This window comes from Marmota marmota, unplaced genomic scaffold (assembly GCF_001458135.2).
Source record: "Marmota marmota marmota unplaced genomic scaffold, marMar, whole genome shotgun sequence".
Taxonomy (NCBI): Eukaryota; Metazoa; Chordata; class Mammalia; order Rodentia; family Sciuridae; genus Marmota; species Marmota marmota.
This window is the reverse complement of record NW_026000211.1, coordinates 7,048,938-7,068,747: the sequence shown is the minus strand read 5'-3', so window position 1 is coordinate 7,068,747 and position 19,810 is coordinate 7,048,938. Positions and strand designations below refer to the sequence as shown.

Genomic DNA, 19,810 nt, shown 5'->3' with positions numbered 1-19,810 from the left:
TTTTTTTTTTTTTTTTTTTTTTTTTTTTTTTTTTTTTTTGGTACGAGAATTGACCTCGGGGGTACTTGACAACAGAGCCACATCCCCAGCCCTATTTTGTATTTACTTAGAGACAGGGTCTCACTGAGTTGCTTAGCGACTCGCTGTTGCTGAGGCTGGCTTTGAACTCCTGATCTTCCTGCCTCAGCCTCTTGAGCCTCTGGGATTACAGGCGTGTGTCCCCCGCCCGGCTATTTCATTCTTTAAATAAGTAATATCCCCTCTCGGAGTCTCTGGACGATGATCTCACTTCCTGTGATTATGTTTTGACATCGTGTTCCAGTCTCATGGGATAATGCTTTCTACCTAAAATCTCTTTATGTTTTATAAAAATATTTTTTGTGTTTCATCCTAATTTTTTATTTTTGATTACTTAAAAACATTTTTGCTTGTTTCTTATTTCCTGTAACTTTAAAATTTCTAGGACTATGTTTATGATTATGTAATTGATTACATGTGTGAGAAATCTCTATTATACAAAGGGTTACTTTTTTGTTGTTGTTTACTTTTTAGTACTTGAACTTTATCATAAATCTTGAAATTAAATTTAATTAAAGGCCAGAAGGGCATAAGTGAGATTTTTTGAAAATTTCAGCATTTCATATCTGTTGTAATTTTAAAAAATTGTAGCTGGAGATGGACAGAATGCCTTTATTTTGTTTATTTATTTTTATGTGGTGCTAAGGATCAAACCCAGTGCCTCACACATGCTAGGCAAGTGCTCTGCCACTAAGCTACAGCCCAACCCTATATGTCTATTATAATTTTGCTCAAGAAATATATTTATTGCCAGCTGAAAATGTGAATCAAACTGAAATTTAAAAAAAAAATTTTTAGTTGCCGATAGACACTACCTTTATTTTATGTGGTGCTGAAGATTAAACACAGTGCCTCACACGTGCTAGGCAAGCGCTTCGACACTGAGCCATAACCCCAGCCCCACCTGAAAATTTATTATATTCATGACAATTGCCTTGGTCTATTGAGAAAGCCAAATTTTGAATATTTTGGGTATTAAGTTTTTATTTATCTATTTTCCTTCAGGATTTTATATATCTAAGTCTCTTTTAAAACCAAAATAAGCTATCATACACCAAAATGTCATATTTGCAAATCCTGAACAAAAAATTTTTGAACATCATGGGTTATTAAGTGTGTTTAGTTATTGCTGAGAGGTAGAGAAGATAGAGGGACTATGACAGGAATATCTCTAATAAACTGAACAAACACAAAATAATTTGATCTCTAGTGAGAAACTATAAAATTTTAATTTAGGCATGCAAATTTTCTTCTCATCCATTCAATAAATATTTTTTGAATACCTATTCTGGGTTGAATTATGCTCTCCAATATATGTTCAATCCTAGTTTCTATTACCAGTGAATGTAATCTTATTTTTAAATTAGATCTTTGTGGATGTGATCAAGTTAAAACGAGGTCAAGGATTATCTTTAACCCTAATCCAAACCCCACATCCTTATATAAAGAGGGTAATTTCGTCAAAGAACTACACAGAAGGAAGAGAAGCCAAAGGATATCAAGGATTGTTGGTAATCACCAGAAGCTAGAAAAGGCAAGAGTTTTTTCCCTAGAGACTTTGGAAGAAGCATGGCACTGCTGATTTTGAACTTCTATTCTCCAGAACTATGGGATAATAAATGTCTGTTGTTTTAAGCCATCTATTTTGTGATAATTTGTTATAGCAGCCCTAAGAAATGAACACAACAATACCTAACTATTCACCCAGCATTAGGACACAGCAGCACATAAAATAGATCAAGTCCCTCCCCTGCTGGTACTCACATTGAAGACAGGAGGTAGGTGGGAACACACACCATATTTTATTATATTGGTGATAACTGCTAAGGAGCAGCTTAACGCATTGTAGCTGAGATGTCGGGTACGGGGGGACAGTGAGTGTTTTATATATGATAGTCACAGAAAATATCTATGGAAGGGAATATTTGAGCAAGGACCTGAAGACTATGATGCAGCAAACCATGGAAATGTTTAGAAGAGCATTTGAGGCAGAGGGAACAGCAGTACAAGTACTCCAAGGAGTATGTGTATGTTAGTGTGTCTGAGAAATGCCCAAGAGGCCAATGTGGCCAGATGATAGGGAGTCAGGGGAGAGTGGTAGGAAAGGTTTGTGGAGGTGGATGTCTTAGTTCCTTTTCTGTTGTTATGTGGTAAATACAACAGACTGGGTCATTTATAAGGAAGAGAGGTTTATTTATAGTTCCGGAGGCTGGGAAGTCCAAGACCATGGCCTGGCATCAGCTCTGCATCTGGTAAGAGCCTTCCTGCTGAGTCATGGTATGGCAGAGGGTATCACATGGTGAGACAGATCTTTCACAACAAAGCCATTCCCTTTATAACCCTTTAATGGATTAATCTATTCAGGAGGGTTAGAGACCTCATAACCCAATCACCTCCAAAGGTTCTATCTCCAAATATCGTTAGCATATGATTTGAGGATTTAGTTTCCAACACATGGAATTTGGAGGATATATAGCAAACCATAGCATATGTGGGTCACCATATATCTTGGTTTGCTTAGGAAAGGCATAGTTTTGACTTGTCCCAGTGTAATTCTCAAAAATGTACTGTTTGGGAACAAATGCTAACTCAGACCAGAAGGTGGCAACAGAGATGGTGAAAAGCAGTTGAATGTTGTTTTGTAAGTTGAGAAGGTAGAGTCATTACTGGTAAAGTTACTTTGCTTACCTATTTTAACTGCATTTAGTAAAAAGTAAATGTTGTAATTTTGCTTCCAGAATCATTCTGAAGATTAGTTTATGCAAGAACCATGAGATTAGCTGGGCCTGGTGGCACATGCCTATAATCCCAGCAGTTTGGGAGGCTGAGACAGAAGGATTGTGAGGTTCAAAGCTAGCCTCAGCAAAAGAGAGGCACTAAGCAACTCAGTGAGACCCTGTCTCTAAATAAAATACAAAATAGGGCTGGGGATGTGGCTCAGTGTTTGAGTGTCCCTGAGTTCAATCCCTGGTTCACACCCTGGTACCCCCCCCCCCAAAAAAAACCATGAGATTTCAGGTATTGTCTATCCATTAGCAGTTTGTTTTTATGTATTTTAAAAAGCACATGTATTAACATAGAATACAGTATTTGCATAAAACCAGGTTATTGCTGAATATTTTAGCAACAGGAGGCTGCACAGTCTTTGGGAAATCATTAGGTAGAATTCTGTTTACTTCTTTATTTTCATTGTGAGCAGTATGAAATAAAGGAGTGACCAATTACATATTGGTAGCATGTTTAGTAATCCTTAGGAACAAATATGATACAAGTGATTGATTTCCTCAGTTTTTCAACCTGCATGTTGGGCTGATGGAGTTGACCTTTGATTTTAAGTAATATTGTAGCCTTGTAGAAGTGGATTCTGCCTGTCAGCAAATTCATGTTCTTCTAAATAATGCCCCAAGCAAAGCACATTATTTGTCATCTTTGTGGGAGTACAGCAGCTGCCCCCAAAGGCTCACTCAGCAATTTTCCTGGGCTATTATTAAAATATTATTCTTCTTTTGTGAAGGAAGATACTAAAGCCTACTCCAGGTTAGTGATTATCTGGTGATAGAAAGGAAAAGACTAGAATCCACTAGGTCTTAAAAACTTGAACTAAGAATAGTTCAAGAATGTAAGCTGAAACTTTCTCATTCTAATTCATTTGTTCCTATTATTGTTTTTCTTCTTAATCTTTTCTTCTCAAATATACTTCTCTTGTTATAATTCAGTTTAAATGAATAGCGTTACTTCTTAATAAAATCCCTATCAATTTGTAGCTGATCTAACCCTTTAAACTATTCAATGTCTTTTTTAAAAATTTAGCTACAATGAATAAGGAATAAAATATGTTCAGATACTTAGATATTGAAATATGCTAGATAATTTTAATTGATGCAAAAGGTAACCCACAAGTATAACTGTTTGGGGGAAGTTTTCGTAATAGAATATATATAACATAAAAGTTATCATTTTGACTTTTCTCTTTCTTTTTTGGTACTGGGGATTGAACCCAGGAGCACTTTACCACTGAGCTATATTCCCAGCCCTTTTTATTTTTTAGTTGGAGACAGAGTCTCACTAAGTTGCTGAGGCTGGTGTTGAACTTGTGATTTTCCTGTCTTAGCATCCATAGTCACTAGAATTACAGGTGTGTGCCACCACACCCAATTACCTATTCATCTGTTAATGGACATTTTGGGTGTTTCCACATTTTTGCTATTTTAACTCACGCTGAAATGAATATTGATGTACAAATATCTGCTCAACTCCCTGCTCTCAATTACATTTGTTTTTTAGAACAGGGATGCTGATTTACTTTTCTTGTTAAAATTAGAATTTTTGGGAGGCGGTTTACTGGGATTGAACCCTGGGCACTTTACCATGGAGCCACATCCCCAGTTCTTTTATTTTTTCATTTGAGACAGGGTCTTGCTAAATTGCTGAAACTGGTCTTAAATTTGAGATCCTCTTGCCCCAGCCTCCTGAGTTGTTGGGATTACAGGCATGCACCACCATGACTGGCTAAAATTACAATTTTTAAATTGCAGTTTAAAATTAAATAATATTAAATAATAATAGAGAGAATTAATGAGAGTATTAAAGTCTAAAGATACTTGTCTTTTCTATTTTGAAAAAGAATTGGTAATTTAGAGTCCTTAGAATGTAGCAGAAATATGAACTTTGAAAAACTTGTATGATTCAAGTAGGAAAATACCTATTTATAAACAACCAGGTCAAGTCTCCCATAGAGAGCTCTTCCTTCTTGATGATTTTCAGAACTCTACCCATCATCTCTACTTTTCTTAGGAAAAGTCAGTCTTAAATTTCCAATGAAATATAATACAAAACTACTGATATTTAGTACAAACAACAGTGGATATATTGACATAAATTGCTTTTTCAAGTGTAATTTATGAAGTGTAGTCATTGCAAATGATTGGATTTTCTTTCTCCCTTTTTTTCTGACTTCCATTCTGACAGAGGAAAGAAAATATATCTTTAGAGATTTGTTGCATTTTGCTAGTCTTTAATTGTATATAATTATGTCCAAATGAACAAGATTAAAGCATCAGTATAGCTAAATCTATAAAAAAAATAAATCTTACTATAATAGTATTTGATGACCATGCTCAATTTGGAGAGTGGAAATGTCTTCATTCCATAAATTTAATGACTGTAATTATATTCTGTAGGCTTTTTCTTCACAAATGAATCTTAATAGATGGACCAGTGGTAATGACAGATCCATCCTAGAACTAGCAGGCAAAAAACCATGAAACCACCTGCAGATTCAAAATGCAAATGTGTTTACTTATAACATCAGATATCTTTGGTTGGATATTTATTTCAACTCAAAATTTTGCAGATTTGGAATATGACCTCAACATCTGCAAATGCATAGTTTAGGACATTACTGTGTTAAATGATGGCTCCGTAGAATAATTTGTGTAAGGAAATGATTACACTTTTCATGAAAATAATAAATGTAACCTAGAAATAATTCCAATATTATTTTATTAATTAGGAAATTTCAATTGGCAGCACACCTATTCGATAATCTTTTGTTCTCAATCGCTTTGGACTTCTGTTCTTTGCAATTCTCTTCTCAACTCATTCTACCCTCTATAAAAGCATAGAAGAAGTCACATTAGAAAGCATTTTAAGTGATACAATTAAAGTTAGTATTTCCTGTTTTAATCCAAGCTAATATTTCATCATGAAATATGTTTAATAAGTATATATAAAAGCATTTAGTATACATAGCACCTGGAGTAAAGTAGATTATCAATACATGATTGAATTTTAAAGAAAAATAGTTATTAAGGTAATATAATGAAATACCAGAGTGCTCCTAAATTGTTGCTATAAACTATAGGTACAAATGTATAAAAGGATACTTATTTTTCAAAAAGTTAGTCTATATTTTTATCTAATTTATTTGCCCGTTTAGTTGTCTCATTTATTTAGTACTTTACCTCTTTCTTTTTTAAAAAATTGTTTTGATTTTAATTTGTTATATATGACAGTAGAATACATTACAATTCATATTACACATATGAGCACAATTGTTCATATCTCTGGTTGTACACAGCGTTACACTACTCATGTCTTTATACATGTACTTAGGGTAATGATGTCCATCTCATTCCACCATCTTTCCCACCCCCATGCCTCCTCCTTTCCCCTTCCTCCCCTTTGCCCTATCTAGAGTTCATCTAATCATTTACTTCTTTCTATACATTTTAGTTATTTTGTTCATACTGTTTGGTAAAAGAGTTAAATAATAAGAGAATAATATATATTTTTATGATAAGCTAATTGTTGTTATATGGATTTCTGCCCCAGATTGTGATATAGGAATTTGGTATTTCTCACAAATTGAATGTTACAGGCTGGGGGTGTAGCTCAGTGGTATGCTTAGCATTCATAAAGCCTTGGGTTCAATTCTCAGCACTAGAAAGAAAGAGGAAGGAAGGAAGGAAAGAAGGAAGGAAGGAAGGAATATTATTACCTTCAGAGATAAACCCACCTTTAAAAGAAATAAGCAACGGTCTGGGGTTGTGACTTAGTGGTAGAGCGCTTGCCCAGCATGCATGAGGCACTGGGTTTGATTCCCAGTACCACATTAAAAACAAATAAGCAAACAAACAAAAAAACTAAACAAAGTAAAGGCATTGTGTCCATCTACAACTAAAAATATTAAAATGAAATAAGCAAAATATTGTGTCTATACCTTTCCTGTGGGCCTAAATGAGGCTTGCCTAGTGGTGGGCTTCTTTGGGGAACAAAGTCAAGGCTCCTTTTTTGGAGAATCCCCCATTGTCAGTCTCTGAAGATCTTTTCAAAGGGGGCTGTTCAGCTCTTCCAGAGAGGCAGCTCTGGCCTGAGTAACCATGGAAGGACTCTAGAGCTGCCTGACTAGAGAACAGAAGTAGCCTGGGAGGGGTCTCAACTTTTAGAACCTTGTCCCTCTGCTTTCCTCCAGCGCTCCTGCCATTACCCTTCCTGGAGCTTCTCTGGTTCAACCTCGATAGAAAGTAACCCTTCCATATTCTGGTGGCACAGGACAAGCAGCATGCACCTAGCTGCTCAAGATTCAGGTGAGGATCTGGTGTCCGCCCAGCCTCACTCCGCCTTCTAAGCCAGCTGCTGTCTCCCATCCTGCCCCCAGTTCTGGAGTGCAGGCTTGCGACTCCTGCTGTCCCCAGCTGGAGCAGCTCTGCCAACTCCCCCACAGGATTTTTCTCATCTGGGAGCTTGTTGACATGGCACACCTGGTGTCTTTTCTCCCTTTCACTTCAACTTGTTGGTTTCTTTCTTTCATGTTTTTTTTTTTTTTTTGATTACTCCTTTGCTAGTGGGATTTTGTGAAAAAGAAAAATAATAATAAGTCCCCACCTCCATCTTCAGGCTTCTTCTTCTTTTTTTTTTTCTTTGTAGTTGTAGATGGACACATGCCTTTATTTTATTTGTTTACTTTTACATGGTGCTGAGGATCAAACCCGGTGCCTCATGAATGCTAGGCAAGCGCTCTGACACTGAGCTACAGCCTATCCCCAGGATTGTTTTCCAATATACACTTAACCCCTTGTTTTCCTGTAGAGGAAGAAATATGTATTAACTGGTCAGTATAAGCAGACCAGTTTTATGGCAAGAAGATCACATTTTCCCCTCTGGAAAGGTTTTTGCTAACTGGGGAATAATTTCTGATGAGGCATCTACTAAACTTTTACGGGGATCACCACAATGAATTAAATGTTGTGGGTATAACAGTATGATATGACTATTGCCTTCAAAAATCTTATTTTAAGGATCCAAGGGAAATAGAGAAAGACAAATAACACACTAGCCAAATAATAATTCCATCACCTGGCTCAAGGCCTAGAATATAGAAGGCATATAAACAGTGTCTACTGAGTGAGCAAGTGGTATGCTAGTCTGTGAATGTAGTATTATGGGATCACGGTAGAGGAAGTAATTAATTTTGCCTTGAGGGGTTGTATGGAAAAGTTTAGTTTTACAAATAGATATAGTTTCCAGTGAATTCTACCATTTTGTATAATTGTAATGCACCAATTAAAAAATAAAGGAAAATCCCCCAATACACATGGTTTCATGTGTACTTAATTTATAGTCTTTAATTTCCTTTGTAATATTTATTTTCATTTCTTTTCCAAACCATTACCTCACTTAGGCAACTATGCTTTATTTTTCACATTAATATAGTGCTAAGCCAGTAACTGATGATCAATAAATAAGCTCTTGCTAACACTACCATTTCCTAGGTCTGCTTCTGCTTTTATGCAGCTGTCTCCTCTGGCTAAGTTGACCTAACTTTTTTTTTTTTTTTTTTTTTTTTTGGAGGCACATATGATTCAGGAACAAATAAGTCAAAGCCATGTTCAGGAGTGACAGAGTGATGTTCACTACAGAAGGCCAAGTCTCAGGATCTCTAGCAACCCTGTATGTACCAAGAGCAGAGTGAGGAAGTTCCCATAAAATGCTGATTAGGTGCGTGGGCCTTCCTATTTCCAGTTGGGCAATCTCAGTAAAGTGACTTAACCTTTCTGATCTATTCATCTGGACGAACCTGCCTTATAGAATTATTTGAAGATGAAGTAGCACAATGCTTGTATAACAGATGGCACAGTTCTAGGTAGGTTGTAAAAAACAGAGGCACAAATGTTTGAAGTCAAATTATAGAGTTATGCCAGGCAGAGCTGCATATATACACACCTGTAATCCCATCAAGTGGGGAGGCTGAGGCAGGAAGATCACAAGTTCAAGGCCAGCCATGGCAATGAAGCAAGACTGTGTTTCAAAATAAAAAGGGTTGGGGATGTAGCTTAGGGGTAAAGTGCTCTTGGGTTTAAACTTTAGTACTGCCAAAAAAAGAAAAAGAAAGAAAAAGATATTTTATAATTATGTCTAGCAGACTGTTTATAACTCTAAAATGCATAGTTTCACATATTCTAAAAATCCACATTATATTTTATAATGTTTCCCAAAGTGTTTTTTTTTAAATTTTTTTTTCACTGAATTCAAATGATAGACCCTCCCATTTTTGTAACTGGGTTTTTATTGTTATTGTTGCTGGTTGGTTGGTAGGTTGCTGGCCCCAGGAGGACTGAGAACTACCTACATGGTTGGCATAGATTTTTTAAAAATTTTCTTTAAGTGCTTAAATCATTGATTCCTAAACTTTGCAAAAATTGCCACCTTTACACATTGGATTTAATCCTTAGATATGGAGATTTTAAGCTTCTTAAGTGATCTTAGTGAGTAGTAAAGTGTAGGAACCACTTCCTTAATTAGTGTTAAAATTAATTTTCCTTCACACTTTAAGAAGAGTTAAATGTTTATATTATCTTGTCTTCTTTCCTATCCATTAAAACATTGAGAAAAACAATGAATATCACTTCCTACTTGTTATAACTTTCTTTTTTTTAGAATACAAAGACTTCTGCCTGGGGTTGTGGCTCAGTGATACAGCACTTGCCTAGCACATGTGGGGCACTGTGTTCCATCCTCAGCACCACATAAAAATAAATAAATAATCAAAGTTATGTCCATCTACAACTAAAAAAAAAATTAAAAATATAAAAATACAAGGCTGGGGTTGTCGCTCGGCAGTAAAGCGCTTGCCTCGCATGTGTGAGGCCCAGGGTTCAATCCTTGGTACCACATTAATAAATAAGAATAAAGATATTGTGTCTATCTACAACTAAAAAAAAAAATTAAAAATAAATAAAAAATAAAATAAAAATATAAGAACATCAATATACAAAATGAGTTACCATTTATTTATCACTTATCATATGCCAACTATCTAAAAATATTCTCTCAAAATTTTCACAGCCCTATAAAGTAGGAACAATTATTATTTCCAACTTATAGATCAGGAGCATTTAGTAAATTGCCTATGGTTCTAAAACAAGGAAGTATCTCAACCAAAATATGGTCCCAGATCTGTTTACTGAGCTTGTGACTTTTCTATACTATCATCCAAGCAACATATCAGGACACCTAAAGAAGCTCCCATCCCTTTTATATTAGTCTTACTAAATAGGTTCAATGTACTTTAAGTACACTGTGATTTCTTTTGTGTGGTGGGAAGTCCTGGAGACTTTCCAAGCCTACTCTAGATTAGGGATGTCCTGGAGCTGCAGCCAACCTCTTGGAGCTACCTGAATTCAGTTCTGGTCTCATGAAAAATTTGAAGTTGAACACTTTGCAAAATTCTTTTTGTTCTTTCAGTTATTTCAATGGGGAAAATGATGAAGATATTCAGCTTCTTTCTTGTCACCACTACTCTGATAATGGGCAGGGAAGGCTGGGTAAGTTTACTGTGAAAACTGATTGTAAAGTCTACTTTGACCTGGATTTTCTTTTATTTTGCAGAAAACTTGTAGTAAACTGGTTACTGAAAAAAGTTAAATAAGGGTAAGGGGATACATGAATTTTGTGGAAGTTCCTGGCATATAAGTAGCACTTACTTAAAAAAAATTTGTGAAGTAAAAATCAGTATTTACAACAAGTAAGTAAATATTTTTAATTCACTGGGGTTATTTCCTTGTTTAATATTAAGAATTTAAAACTGGCTACAGTAATTAGAATTGCCCTTGGAATTTCTAACACTGAACACTATTAGTGTAGGCTACCTGGATTATTTAAAAGTAATTACGATAAACTTGTGTCTTCCTTTTGTGAATCAAAAAGGACAAAATACTTGTTTACTCAAATTTCAGGGAAAAAGAAGACTCCTAAGTTTTAAATAAGCTTACTAAACCCCTATATGCAATCTCATAAAGATTGAACATACTTGGCCTTAATCCCTTCAGCTATTTTTAAATTATGTAGTGCACTTTATTTAACAATATCACAAACAATTTTCCTTTACTGTAAAGTGACAAGAGATCGAGACACCATGAAATGTTCTTGTTCTTCATTTTTTATCTTGTGTGACTCAAGGGGCTAAGCAAATAATTCTCAGGATAAATCAAAGTGTGATAGGACACAGTACCAAGAACAAATAGGAAACAATTCTAGAAAAAGGGGAGAAATTTAGTGACCTGGACCTAGAGCTAAGGAAGGGCCTTTATCATGGATTCTCCATTGCTATCTTTTTTTTTTTTTTTTTGAAGGCTGAATTTCTGTCCTCCTGAAATTTGTAAGCTGAATTTATAGCCCTTCTCAGGAAGACAGTGTAACTCTTTCCTTTACTCAATAAAACATTTAATCATCCTGTTCTGCCTGCCTGTCAGAGGGCCTCGAACACAGGAGATCCTATTTATGGAAAAAGTATGTAGGACAGGAAATTAGCAAATGTAAATTAGGAAATTTATCTGACCATATTTGAATGTTTTAGGATATTATCTGTGTAAAAGTAGCATAAGGCAATTATATATTGGAATTCACAATTTCTGCCAGGCGTGGTGGTGCACGCCTATAATCCCAGCAGCTCTGGAGGCGGAGGCAGGAGGATTGTTCAAAGCAAGCCTTAGCAATTTAGGGAGGCCCTGAGCAACTTAATAAGACCCTGTCTCTTAATAAGATATAAAAAAAAAGGGCTCAAGATGTGGCTCAGTGGTTAAGCCCTACTGAGTTCAGTCTCTGGGAAAGAAAGAAAGAAAGAGAGAAAGAGAAAGAAAGGAAGAAAGAAAGAGAGAAAGAGAAAGAAAGGAAGAAAGAAGAAAAAAAATTCACAGTTTTTGAGAAGTAAACATTTTTTAATTAATTAATTAATTTTAATTAGATATGTATGATAGCAGAATGCATTTTGATTCATTTTACTCAATTGCAGCACAACTTCACATTTCTATGGTTGTACACGATATAGAGTTGCACCATATGTACTTAGGGCAACAATGTCCATCTCATTCCACCATCTTTCCTGCCCCCATGCACCCTCCTTAGAGAAGTAAACATTTTTAATTAGCAGAAGAGATCATGACATGAGCTACAAATAGAAAGAGGTGTTGAGGTGAAATGGGAAAATGGCAAAAATTTGTCTCAAGTCTCTTTCCGTTCTCCCAGAGGCTTTCCCAGAATTGAGTACTCAAGGGTCTTTATTGCAGTGTTTTGGCCTCAGGAGTTCTTCCTAGGAGACCCACCTCAGCAATTCTCTTTCCCAATTCACCTACCACATTTGCTTTATCTTGAAAGAGCTCTGCTCAGTCTGCTGTCACATTAGAAGAAAGCTTAAAGGGAAGGGATGGGGATGGGAAAGGAAAGACAATGGAATGACTCTTGACATAACTTTCCTATGTACATACATGAATATGCGACAGTGAATCTCACCATTGTGTATATACACAAGAAGTTAATTTAAAAAAACTATAGGTAAATGGCAGAAAGATTAATAATGGGAAGGGAGCAACGGGTGGGAAAAGTGAAGGGGAAGGAGAGGTACTGAGGTCTGAACTAGAATGTGATTCATTGCATGCTTTTATTATTATGTCAAAACAGATTCTACTGTAATGTGTAGTTAACATGAACCAACAAAAAATAAATAAAAGTGAAAAAAGGAGAGTAGTTTATAGACTTGTCCACTCTTACACATTTCTTGGGTTATTGGCCTTTCAAGAGAAGATAAATGACATAACTGAACCAATTCAGGCTCTTTCCATGCCATTTTGAAGCAGCAGAAAGAAAAATAAAGACTAAAACAAAAAGTTAAAGTGGTTCCAATAGAATTTCCAACAGTGGCAAACGAGTGGGCTACTCTGCTATATGAGTCTAAATCAGCAACCCTTACAAAGGTAACCATATGTCATCAGATTATACGCATGAAATTATATTTAAAAACACATGAATACCAAAAGGCCATTTGAAAACCTCATTTTTTATGGGGAATAACATACTACCGATAAAATTAACTTCCATAAGCACTTTACTGTTAGTTAAATGATAGGAGTAACTGCTATAAAACAATTTACTGTTTAGGTGGTTTCCTGCAGAGATGGAGAAAATGTTCCTTGAGCTGAGAAGTCCAGAGTTCTTTTACATTCTGGGCTTTCATGAGGAAGTCTTCTGATCAGAATTGAGTCCATTCCTACTTCATGGAATTGTCAAGAGGACTGAATGAGACAACAACTATAAATCTCTTAGCATAGTCATTCTGATTATATGATTTCATTCTTGAGTTCAGGAGTAGCATAAGCCACTTATTCTTCAAATAGCAAATTGTATTATAAATTTTCACACCACTTCTCTGGTTCGAGTAACATTCTCACATGGGAGTTGGAGACCAATTTGAGTCATTGCTTTATCCAAATTGCTAGCCACATTTATTTTCCATGAAAATGAGATAGATGCACGTTGCTTTGCAGGCTCTCGAGGACTGTTTCCAGGAGCAGGCACGGCTCAGAGCCCAGGTGCGCCGGCTGGAGACTCGAGTCAAACAGCAACAGGTCATGATTGCACAGCTTTTGCGTGACAAGGAAGTCCAGTTCCTCGATAGAGCAGAGGAGAATAGTGTCATTGACCTTGGAGGCAAGAGACAGTATGCAGGTCAGAATTGAACTTTCTTAAGTCTTTCAGTAACTTTTATCATATACTCAGCTGCAGTGCTGGTTATTTGTTCACTTCAGGTCTTGCAAAAGAGCTTTTTCTGTTGCAGTAACAAGCAATATGAAACATATCTTAGAAGTCTTCTACCATATTTTACCCTTTTTTCAATATTATCTGGGAGTGTTTTAATATTATCTGGGAGTGTTTTCAATATTATCTGGGAGTGCAGGGAGTGTTTAATATGAATGCTAAGTACCTGAGAATTTCTATAGTTTTATAAGAAATTATGATAGATTTTTAAATATTATTGTACAAATGGCAGATTATAATTATGAATTTTTCTATATGAGCTTTGTTTTGGTGAATCTTTCCATGTTTAATGCAGTTTTTCTTTCTGTTGTTGGTTTCTTTGTTTTTGTTTTTTCTGACTGGGTCTCCCTGACTCATTCTGGTCTTGAACTCCTGGGCTCAAGTGATCTTCCTGTGTCAGCCTCCTGAGTAGCTGGGATTACAGGCACATGCCACTGTGCCCACTTTTCCCTTCTGAAACTCTGATGTGCCTTGGGGTTGGGGGCAAATAAATTAGTATAATAAAATGGCAGGAAAGGAAAAAGAACCATACTTATTAAGGAACATAAAAGAGAAGTTTTTTGATATGTATATTTTGTAGCTTATTAATTTTCCTCTTGGTTAGGGCAATACTTCCCCCATGGAGGAAGTCAGATGAACAGTTCTCCATAGAGGGTAATGATATATGCATTGAAGTGTATAATGTGCCAATCATTTAAGAATCTTTTGTTTCTGTTATTTAAGTCAATCATTCAGTGGTATTTTATCATGGAAGCCTTAGCAAATTAATACATCTTGCACAACCACAGATATCAGCTGTCCTACAAAGCGAGTACCTTTATAATGAAAAGTAGCTCAAGTGTCATTTAGACTGCTCAGGTGCAGGGTCAACTGGTGTCCTTCGTCACTAATTCACTAGAAGGTATCATAGAAATCCTTCTGGGAGAACTGCAGTGTGTCCAGAACTTGACTGATCAGTGAAATAGCAATGAGGTAAGGGACAAACAGAAGTACTAAGACTGAGAGTCACAGTTGCTATAGAATGGAGGGTTTCAGTGGCAAGTTGGGGTAAATTCATAAGGGATATGATAAATACATCAGTTGGCAAGGGGTATTGTGAGGTAGGTTCCTATGCAGTCCATTTGCAGTCATTTGGAAATCAGAGAGTGGACAGATGAATTTTGCTTTGAACCCTACTTCCTAAATCCAGGAGACACACAGAATGTGTCAGTCAACATCCTGTGGCTTTAAATGCATGATAGAGGAAAATCTTGTTGATGAATAATAGTCAATGGGTAGTACAGATAAGGAAAACCTTTTAGGGAAATAGTGTACCATTTTCAGAAGAGTGTCTTTCATCATTAGAATAATGTATGTTCCAGATCATGTTGGTCAACCCAAAATGTAATCCTGCATGATCCTTCTTTGAGATATTTTGAGGATCAACAGAGGATACTGGAAAAATGCCTACCTAAATACACTTGGACTGTGATATGATTTGGGCTTCTGCTATCTGCCACCAAGTAGTAAATCAGATCATCTACCACAGAGGTTCTCATCCTCTTCTATCAAGCAGGGTGTTTTAGTCTGTTTGGATTGCTATAACAAAATAATTTATCATTAATAGAAATTTATTTCTCATAGTTCTGGAATGTTCAAGATCAAGGTGCCAGTAGATTCTGGGTCTGATAAAGGCTCTCACTGCTTCTCAGATGGTATCCCTTGCAAGGATCTTTTGTGGTGGAAGGGCTATGAAAGAAACTAGGGCACTTCCTCCAACCTCCTTTATAAGAGCACCAGTCCTGTTTATAAGGGTGAAGTGCTCATGACCTAATCACTTCCCAGAAGGCATTGGGTGTCAGCTTCCATCATATGCATTTTGGAGGGACACACATTCAAATCATAGCACAGAGATGGGGGGAAATGAGGCAGTAGCTCTGAGACATGCTTATAGATTTAAAAAGATGTTTTATTTATTAGTTTCAAACATTTAAAGGCCTAGGTGCTCGACCTACATTCAGATTTACTGCAATAACTCCTTATGAGAGCCACCTGACCCTACTACCACCTAAGTCTATGGTTAGCTGGTTGTCATATATTGACAGACAGGGCACCAAACATTAATCTTATTCTAGAAGAGTCAGTTACATTTGGAGCCATGCATTCCCTAGCCAGAGGAGAAATAGCAATAATATTTCGGTTTCTCTGCTAGGTTTGAAACCAGCAAGGCATCCATGAAATTGGTATGTTCTGATGTAACTGATTCTCAATAAGAAAGTCAAAAGAGATTTCCTTTCCTGGTGAATTTTTCTAGACTGACAGCAGAGGCTGTCACAGTGACAGTGAGGACAATGGCATACACTGACTCTGGGTTCCATCACAGTAGCCCAGATCAGTTCTTTCTGGATTTCTCTGCCTACTGTCCCAAACACTTAACCAAGGTCAAGTCTTGCCTATTGCTCAAAGAATTAATTACAGCATTAGTAGCAATATTTCCTTGAAAAAACTATTTAACTTCTCTGTGCCTCCGTTTTCTCAGTTATAACATGGTTCTGATAATGGCATCTAGTTTACAGAAGTTCTGTGAGGATTACATAAATGATCGCATATAAAGCACTTAGGACTACCCAGCACACAGGGAGTGCTTAATAAATATGATTTTCTTTTCTATGTTCTAAAGATAAATTGTTACAGTTGTCTTAGTCCATTTGTATTTGTCCAAAATACCTGAGTCTGGGTAATTTATAGACAAGAAAAATTTATTTCTTATAGTTCTAGAGGCTGAAGTCTGAACTGAAGATGAGACATGCCAGCAGGTTTGGTGCCTTGGTGTCTGGTCAGGGCTGGGTCTTTGGTTCCAAGATGGTGCTTGGCTGCTGTGGACTCTGTAGAAGGCAAACATTGTCCTCACATGGCAGGAGTCCTTTATAAGATCTCTAATCCCATCCATGAGGGTTTGTTCTCATGACTTAATTACCTTATAAAGGTCTCACTACTTAATACTATCAGAGTAGTGATTTTTTTAAGTTTCAACATATAAGTTTGGAAAACACAATCAGACCATAGCAACAACAACCATATACACAACTAGACAGGATCCTGATTAAAAAAAAAATAAATAAAAAAATAAAAAAACAAGCATTTTACGTATCATATCTATTCCCCTTATACCATCTTCCTTGGGGAAGATGCATATAAATCTTTGACAGTTACATTTGACACATCCTCCCACATGATCTTGAATTTGCTGCTCAGCCCCTGTTAGCACCCCACTTCAGAAAAGGGATCAGTGTGATCAGAGAAGCAGCAACCAACAACCCCAAGTCCATTATCAAAGCTAGAGAAAAGAGGAAAGTGGGAGTGGTGAAAGGGAGAGGGAACAGAATATAAGAAAAGCATAAAGGAGGAGGTCTTCGATTCTAGGGATGATACCTCCTCCAGGTCAGAGGAGCTCAAAATGGAGCACTAAAGTATGTTTGGCAACGGAAGGGATCACTTTGGCAAAGGAAGCCCCATTATTATGCTTTGTGGAAGCAGCATATGTAGTCAGAAGTATGTGGCAGAACTACCATATGATCCAGCAATCCCACTCCTGGGAATTTATCCAAAGACGATGACATCAGTATGTGGAAGAGACATCTGCACTCCCATGTTCATTTCAGCACCATTCACAGTAGCCAAGATATGGAATCAACGGAGGGTGTTGATGGATAGATGAGAAAATGTGGTAAATATACACAATGAAACACTACTTAGCTTTAAAAAACAAAGGAAATCCCGCCATTTTGACAACATGGGTGAATCTGGAGGACGTTAGGTTAAGTGAAATAAGTCAGATTTTAGAATACAAATAACTTTTGGGGGAACCTAGAAAATTTGAACTCACAGAGTAGAATGTTGGTTACCAGAGTCTATGGGGGCGAGGGGAGATGAAGAGTTGGGAGATACTGGTCAAAAGATATGAAATTTCTGTTTGATGGGAGGAATAAATAAATAATTTTCAAAGGTATTTTAAAAAGTATACAGAGAACCAGAATGTAAACATTTGGGTTACTGCGCTTTTCCTTTTGCATGTTATATGGCAGGTACACTAAATTTATATCGATTTCTCAGTAGTACCTTCTCTTTGCAGTTTTGGGACTTTTCATGAACCCTTTCCTCTCTGTGGAATATCTTCTGTATTTTCCTTCTTCCCCCTGAGCTGACTCCTACTATTCATCCTTCAGACCCCAATCCAGCCCTCACTTCTTTCAGGAAACTTTTCCTGCCTCAGCAGCCTGGATGAGGTTGCACTTCTGTGCACACCAGAAGCAGCCTTTCCTTTTATATCATTGTACTTACCTCAGAGTATTGTAACTGCGTGCTTAATTGTCTATCTCCCTTACCAAACTGTCAATTAGTAGTATTTTCAGCACCTCTCATAGTGACTGGCCTATAAAAATATTCAATACATATTTAAAAAATTTAGTTGGTCAGCAGATCAGGTGAAAAAAAGTGTAGGCAAGTACTTCAAAGAGACCCATGGAGTTAGACAAGACAGTTATTTGAATAACAACATGAGAGGAGAGAAACAGGTTGATCATACAAGGTATGAGCATATACATATGTAATTCAAAAGACAAGTACAGAAATGATCTCAAGGGTAAGAACTGATAGAAGCAAGTAAAGAATCATTATCCCCAATTCCAAACCAAGCTCAGGATTCAGAGTAGCTGTTCAAATACCATGTGAACAAGTCACCAACAAGGGTCACATAATGGCAGTAGGTAGGCAGTTGTTTGTTATTGTGCAACTCATCATGGGAAGAAGTCTGTTGTGTTGAGAGTGGTGGGGCACTAACCCTGGGAAACAAGAGGTGACTGAGGAAAAAATCAAGGTATTAGTGGACATTTAAAATGCCAAGGTCAGAGAAGGACTGATTGTGCAAAAAGGAATTAGGTAGAAAAGTCATAAGAAACGGATCATTACAAACCATTATATTGGGTGGGGTGGTGGTGGTGGTGGTGGTGATGGGGGTAATGGTGGTGATGGTGGTGTGTATGTGTGTATGTGTATGTATGTATGTGTTATGATGATAAGGTAGATGATAGACATTCTAGATTACTTTTTCTGGATACACAACTAAAACAAAACCCTAAAGTCAGTAAGTTTGCACTTAATATTCTTCACATATGGTACAAACATGAAAGGAGATGAGGGAATAAAATCTGAAATATACAGTTCAATTGTACTTCATTTTTTAGTGTAGAGACCAATAGTGCTAGAGAGGCTACCAAGGTCAGACACTCAATAAATAAATATATAACACATAAATTTCAATAAAATGTAATATACTATGTCTATCATAGACATTATAGAACATTATATTTATACATAGTGCCTGGGTTCTTTTTGACATAATTGTACATACAAGGAATTTGACTTCAATCCCAATACCATATATTATACAAAATATATAAGAGACTGCTCATATCCAACTATGTTTCTGGTATCCTTAAATTTACAAAACAAAACACTGCTCACATATATGATCTGTAGAAATATAAATATCTTTGTTTTTATTTACAAGTTACTATATTATTACTAAATTAGTTATTTTCTGAATTCTAATTCATTGCATGGTAGAAAACACCTAATTACACACAACCTAGCAATTTGTGCAAACAATGCATAAATCACATGATTTTTATACAGTGTATAATTAAACTGTATCTGTTTTCAAGCATTTGGGTGCTTTGGATTATGAATTAAAATATTACTGAAACAAATTCAAATTCATTGGTGATAATTGCAGCAATTTGGCATCTTGTCTGTTTGACCAGCAAGACCACTGGCTCCCCCATGTCCCCTTCTGCAGGAGCCCCTCGTCTTTATGTCAGTTCTTGAGGTGGCATGTGTAATGGTTACAGTGTAGACTTGGAAGTCTGGTTTCCAAGTCCAGCCGCCCATTTTGTTAGCCCTGACCTTTGGGAAAATTATATAACATCTTTGTGTCTCATGTTCCTCACCCATAAAATGGAAATGATAAGAATATCTATTTGTCATGAGGATTAAATGAGCCAATATTTTTAATATAGTATTTAGCTCAAAAGAAGTATTCAATGCATGTGAGTAATCTATGGACATTATCATATATTATTTCCCTTGTTTTTAGAACAGCCCA

General features: G+C 36.4%; 1 protein-coding gene across 2 annotated transcripts in view; it reads left to right on the top strand.

Moving 5' to 3' along the window:
- Fgl1 (fibrinogen like 1) overlaps positions 1-19,810 on the top strand; it is a 33,365-nt gene that overhangs the window by 2,183 nt on the left and 11,372 nt on the right. For both annotated transcript variants that reach the window (XM_015486071.2, XM_048791829.1), the window contains 2 exons: positions 10,324-10,403; positions 13,398-13,578. In XM_015486071.2, the coding sequence (XP_015341557.1) occupies positions 10,332-10,403; positions 13,398-13,578 (253 nt within the window). In that variant the 5' untranslated portion in view covers positions 10,324-10,331. Of the gene's footprint in view, positions 1-10,323; positions 10,404-13,397; positions 13,579-19,810 lie in introns of those variants that run through there.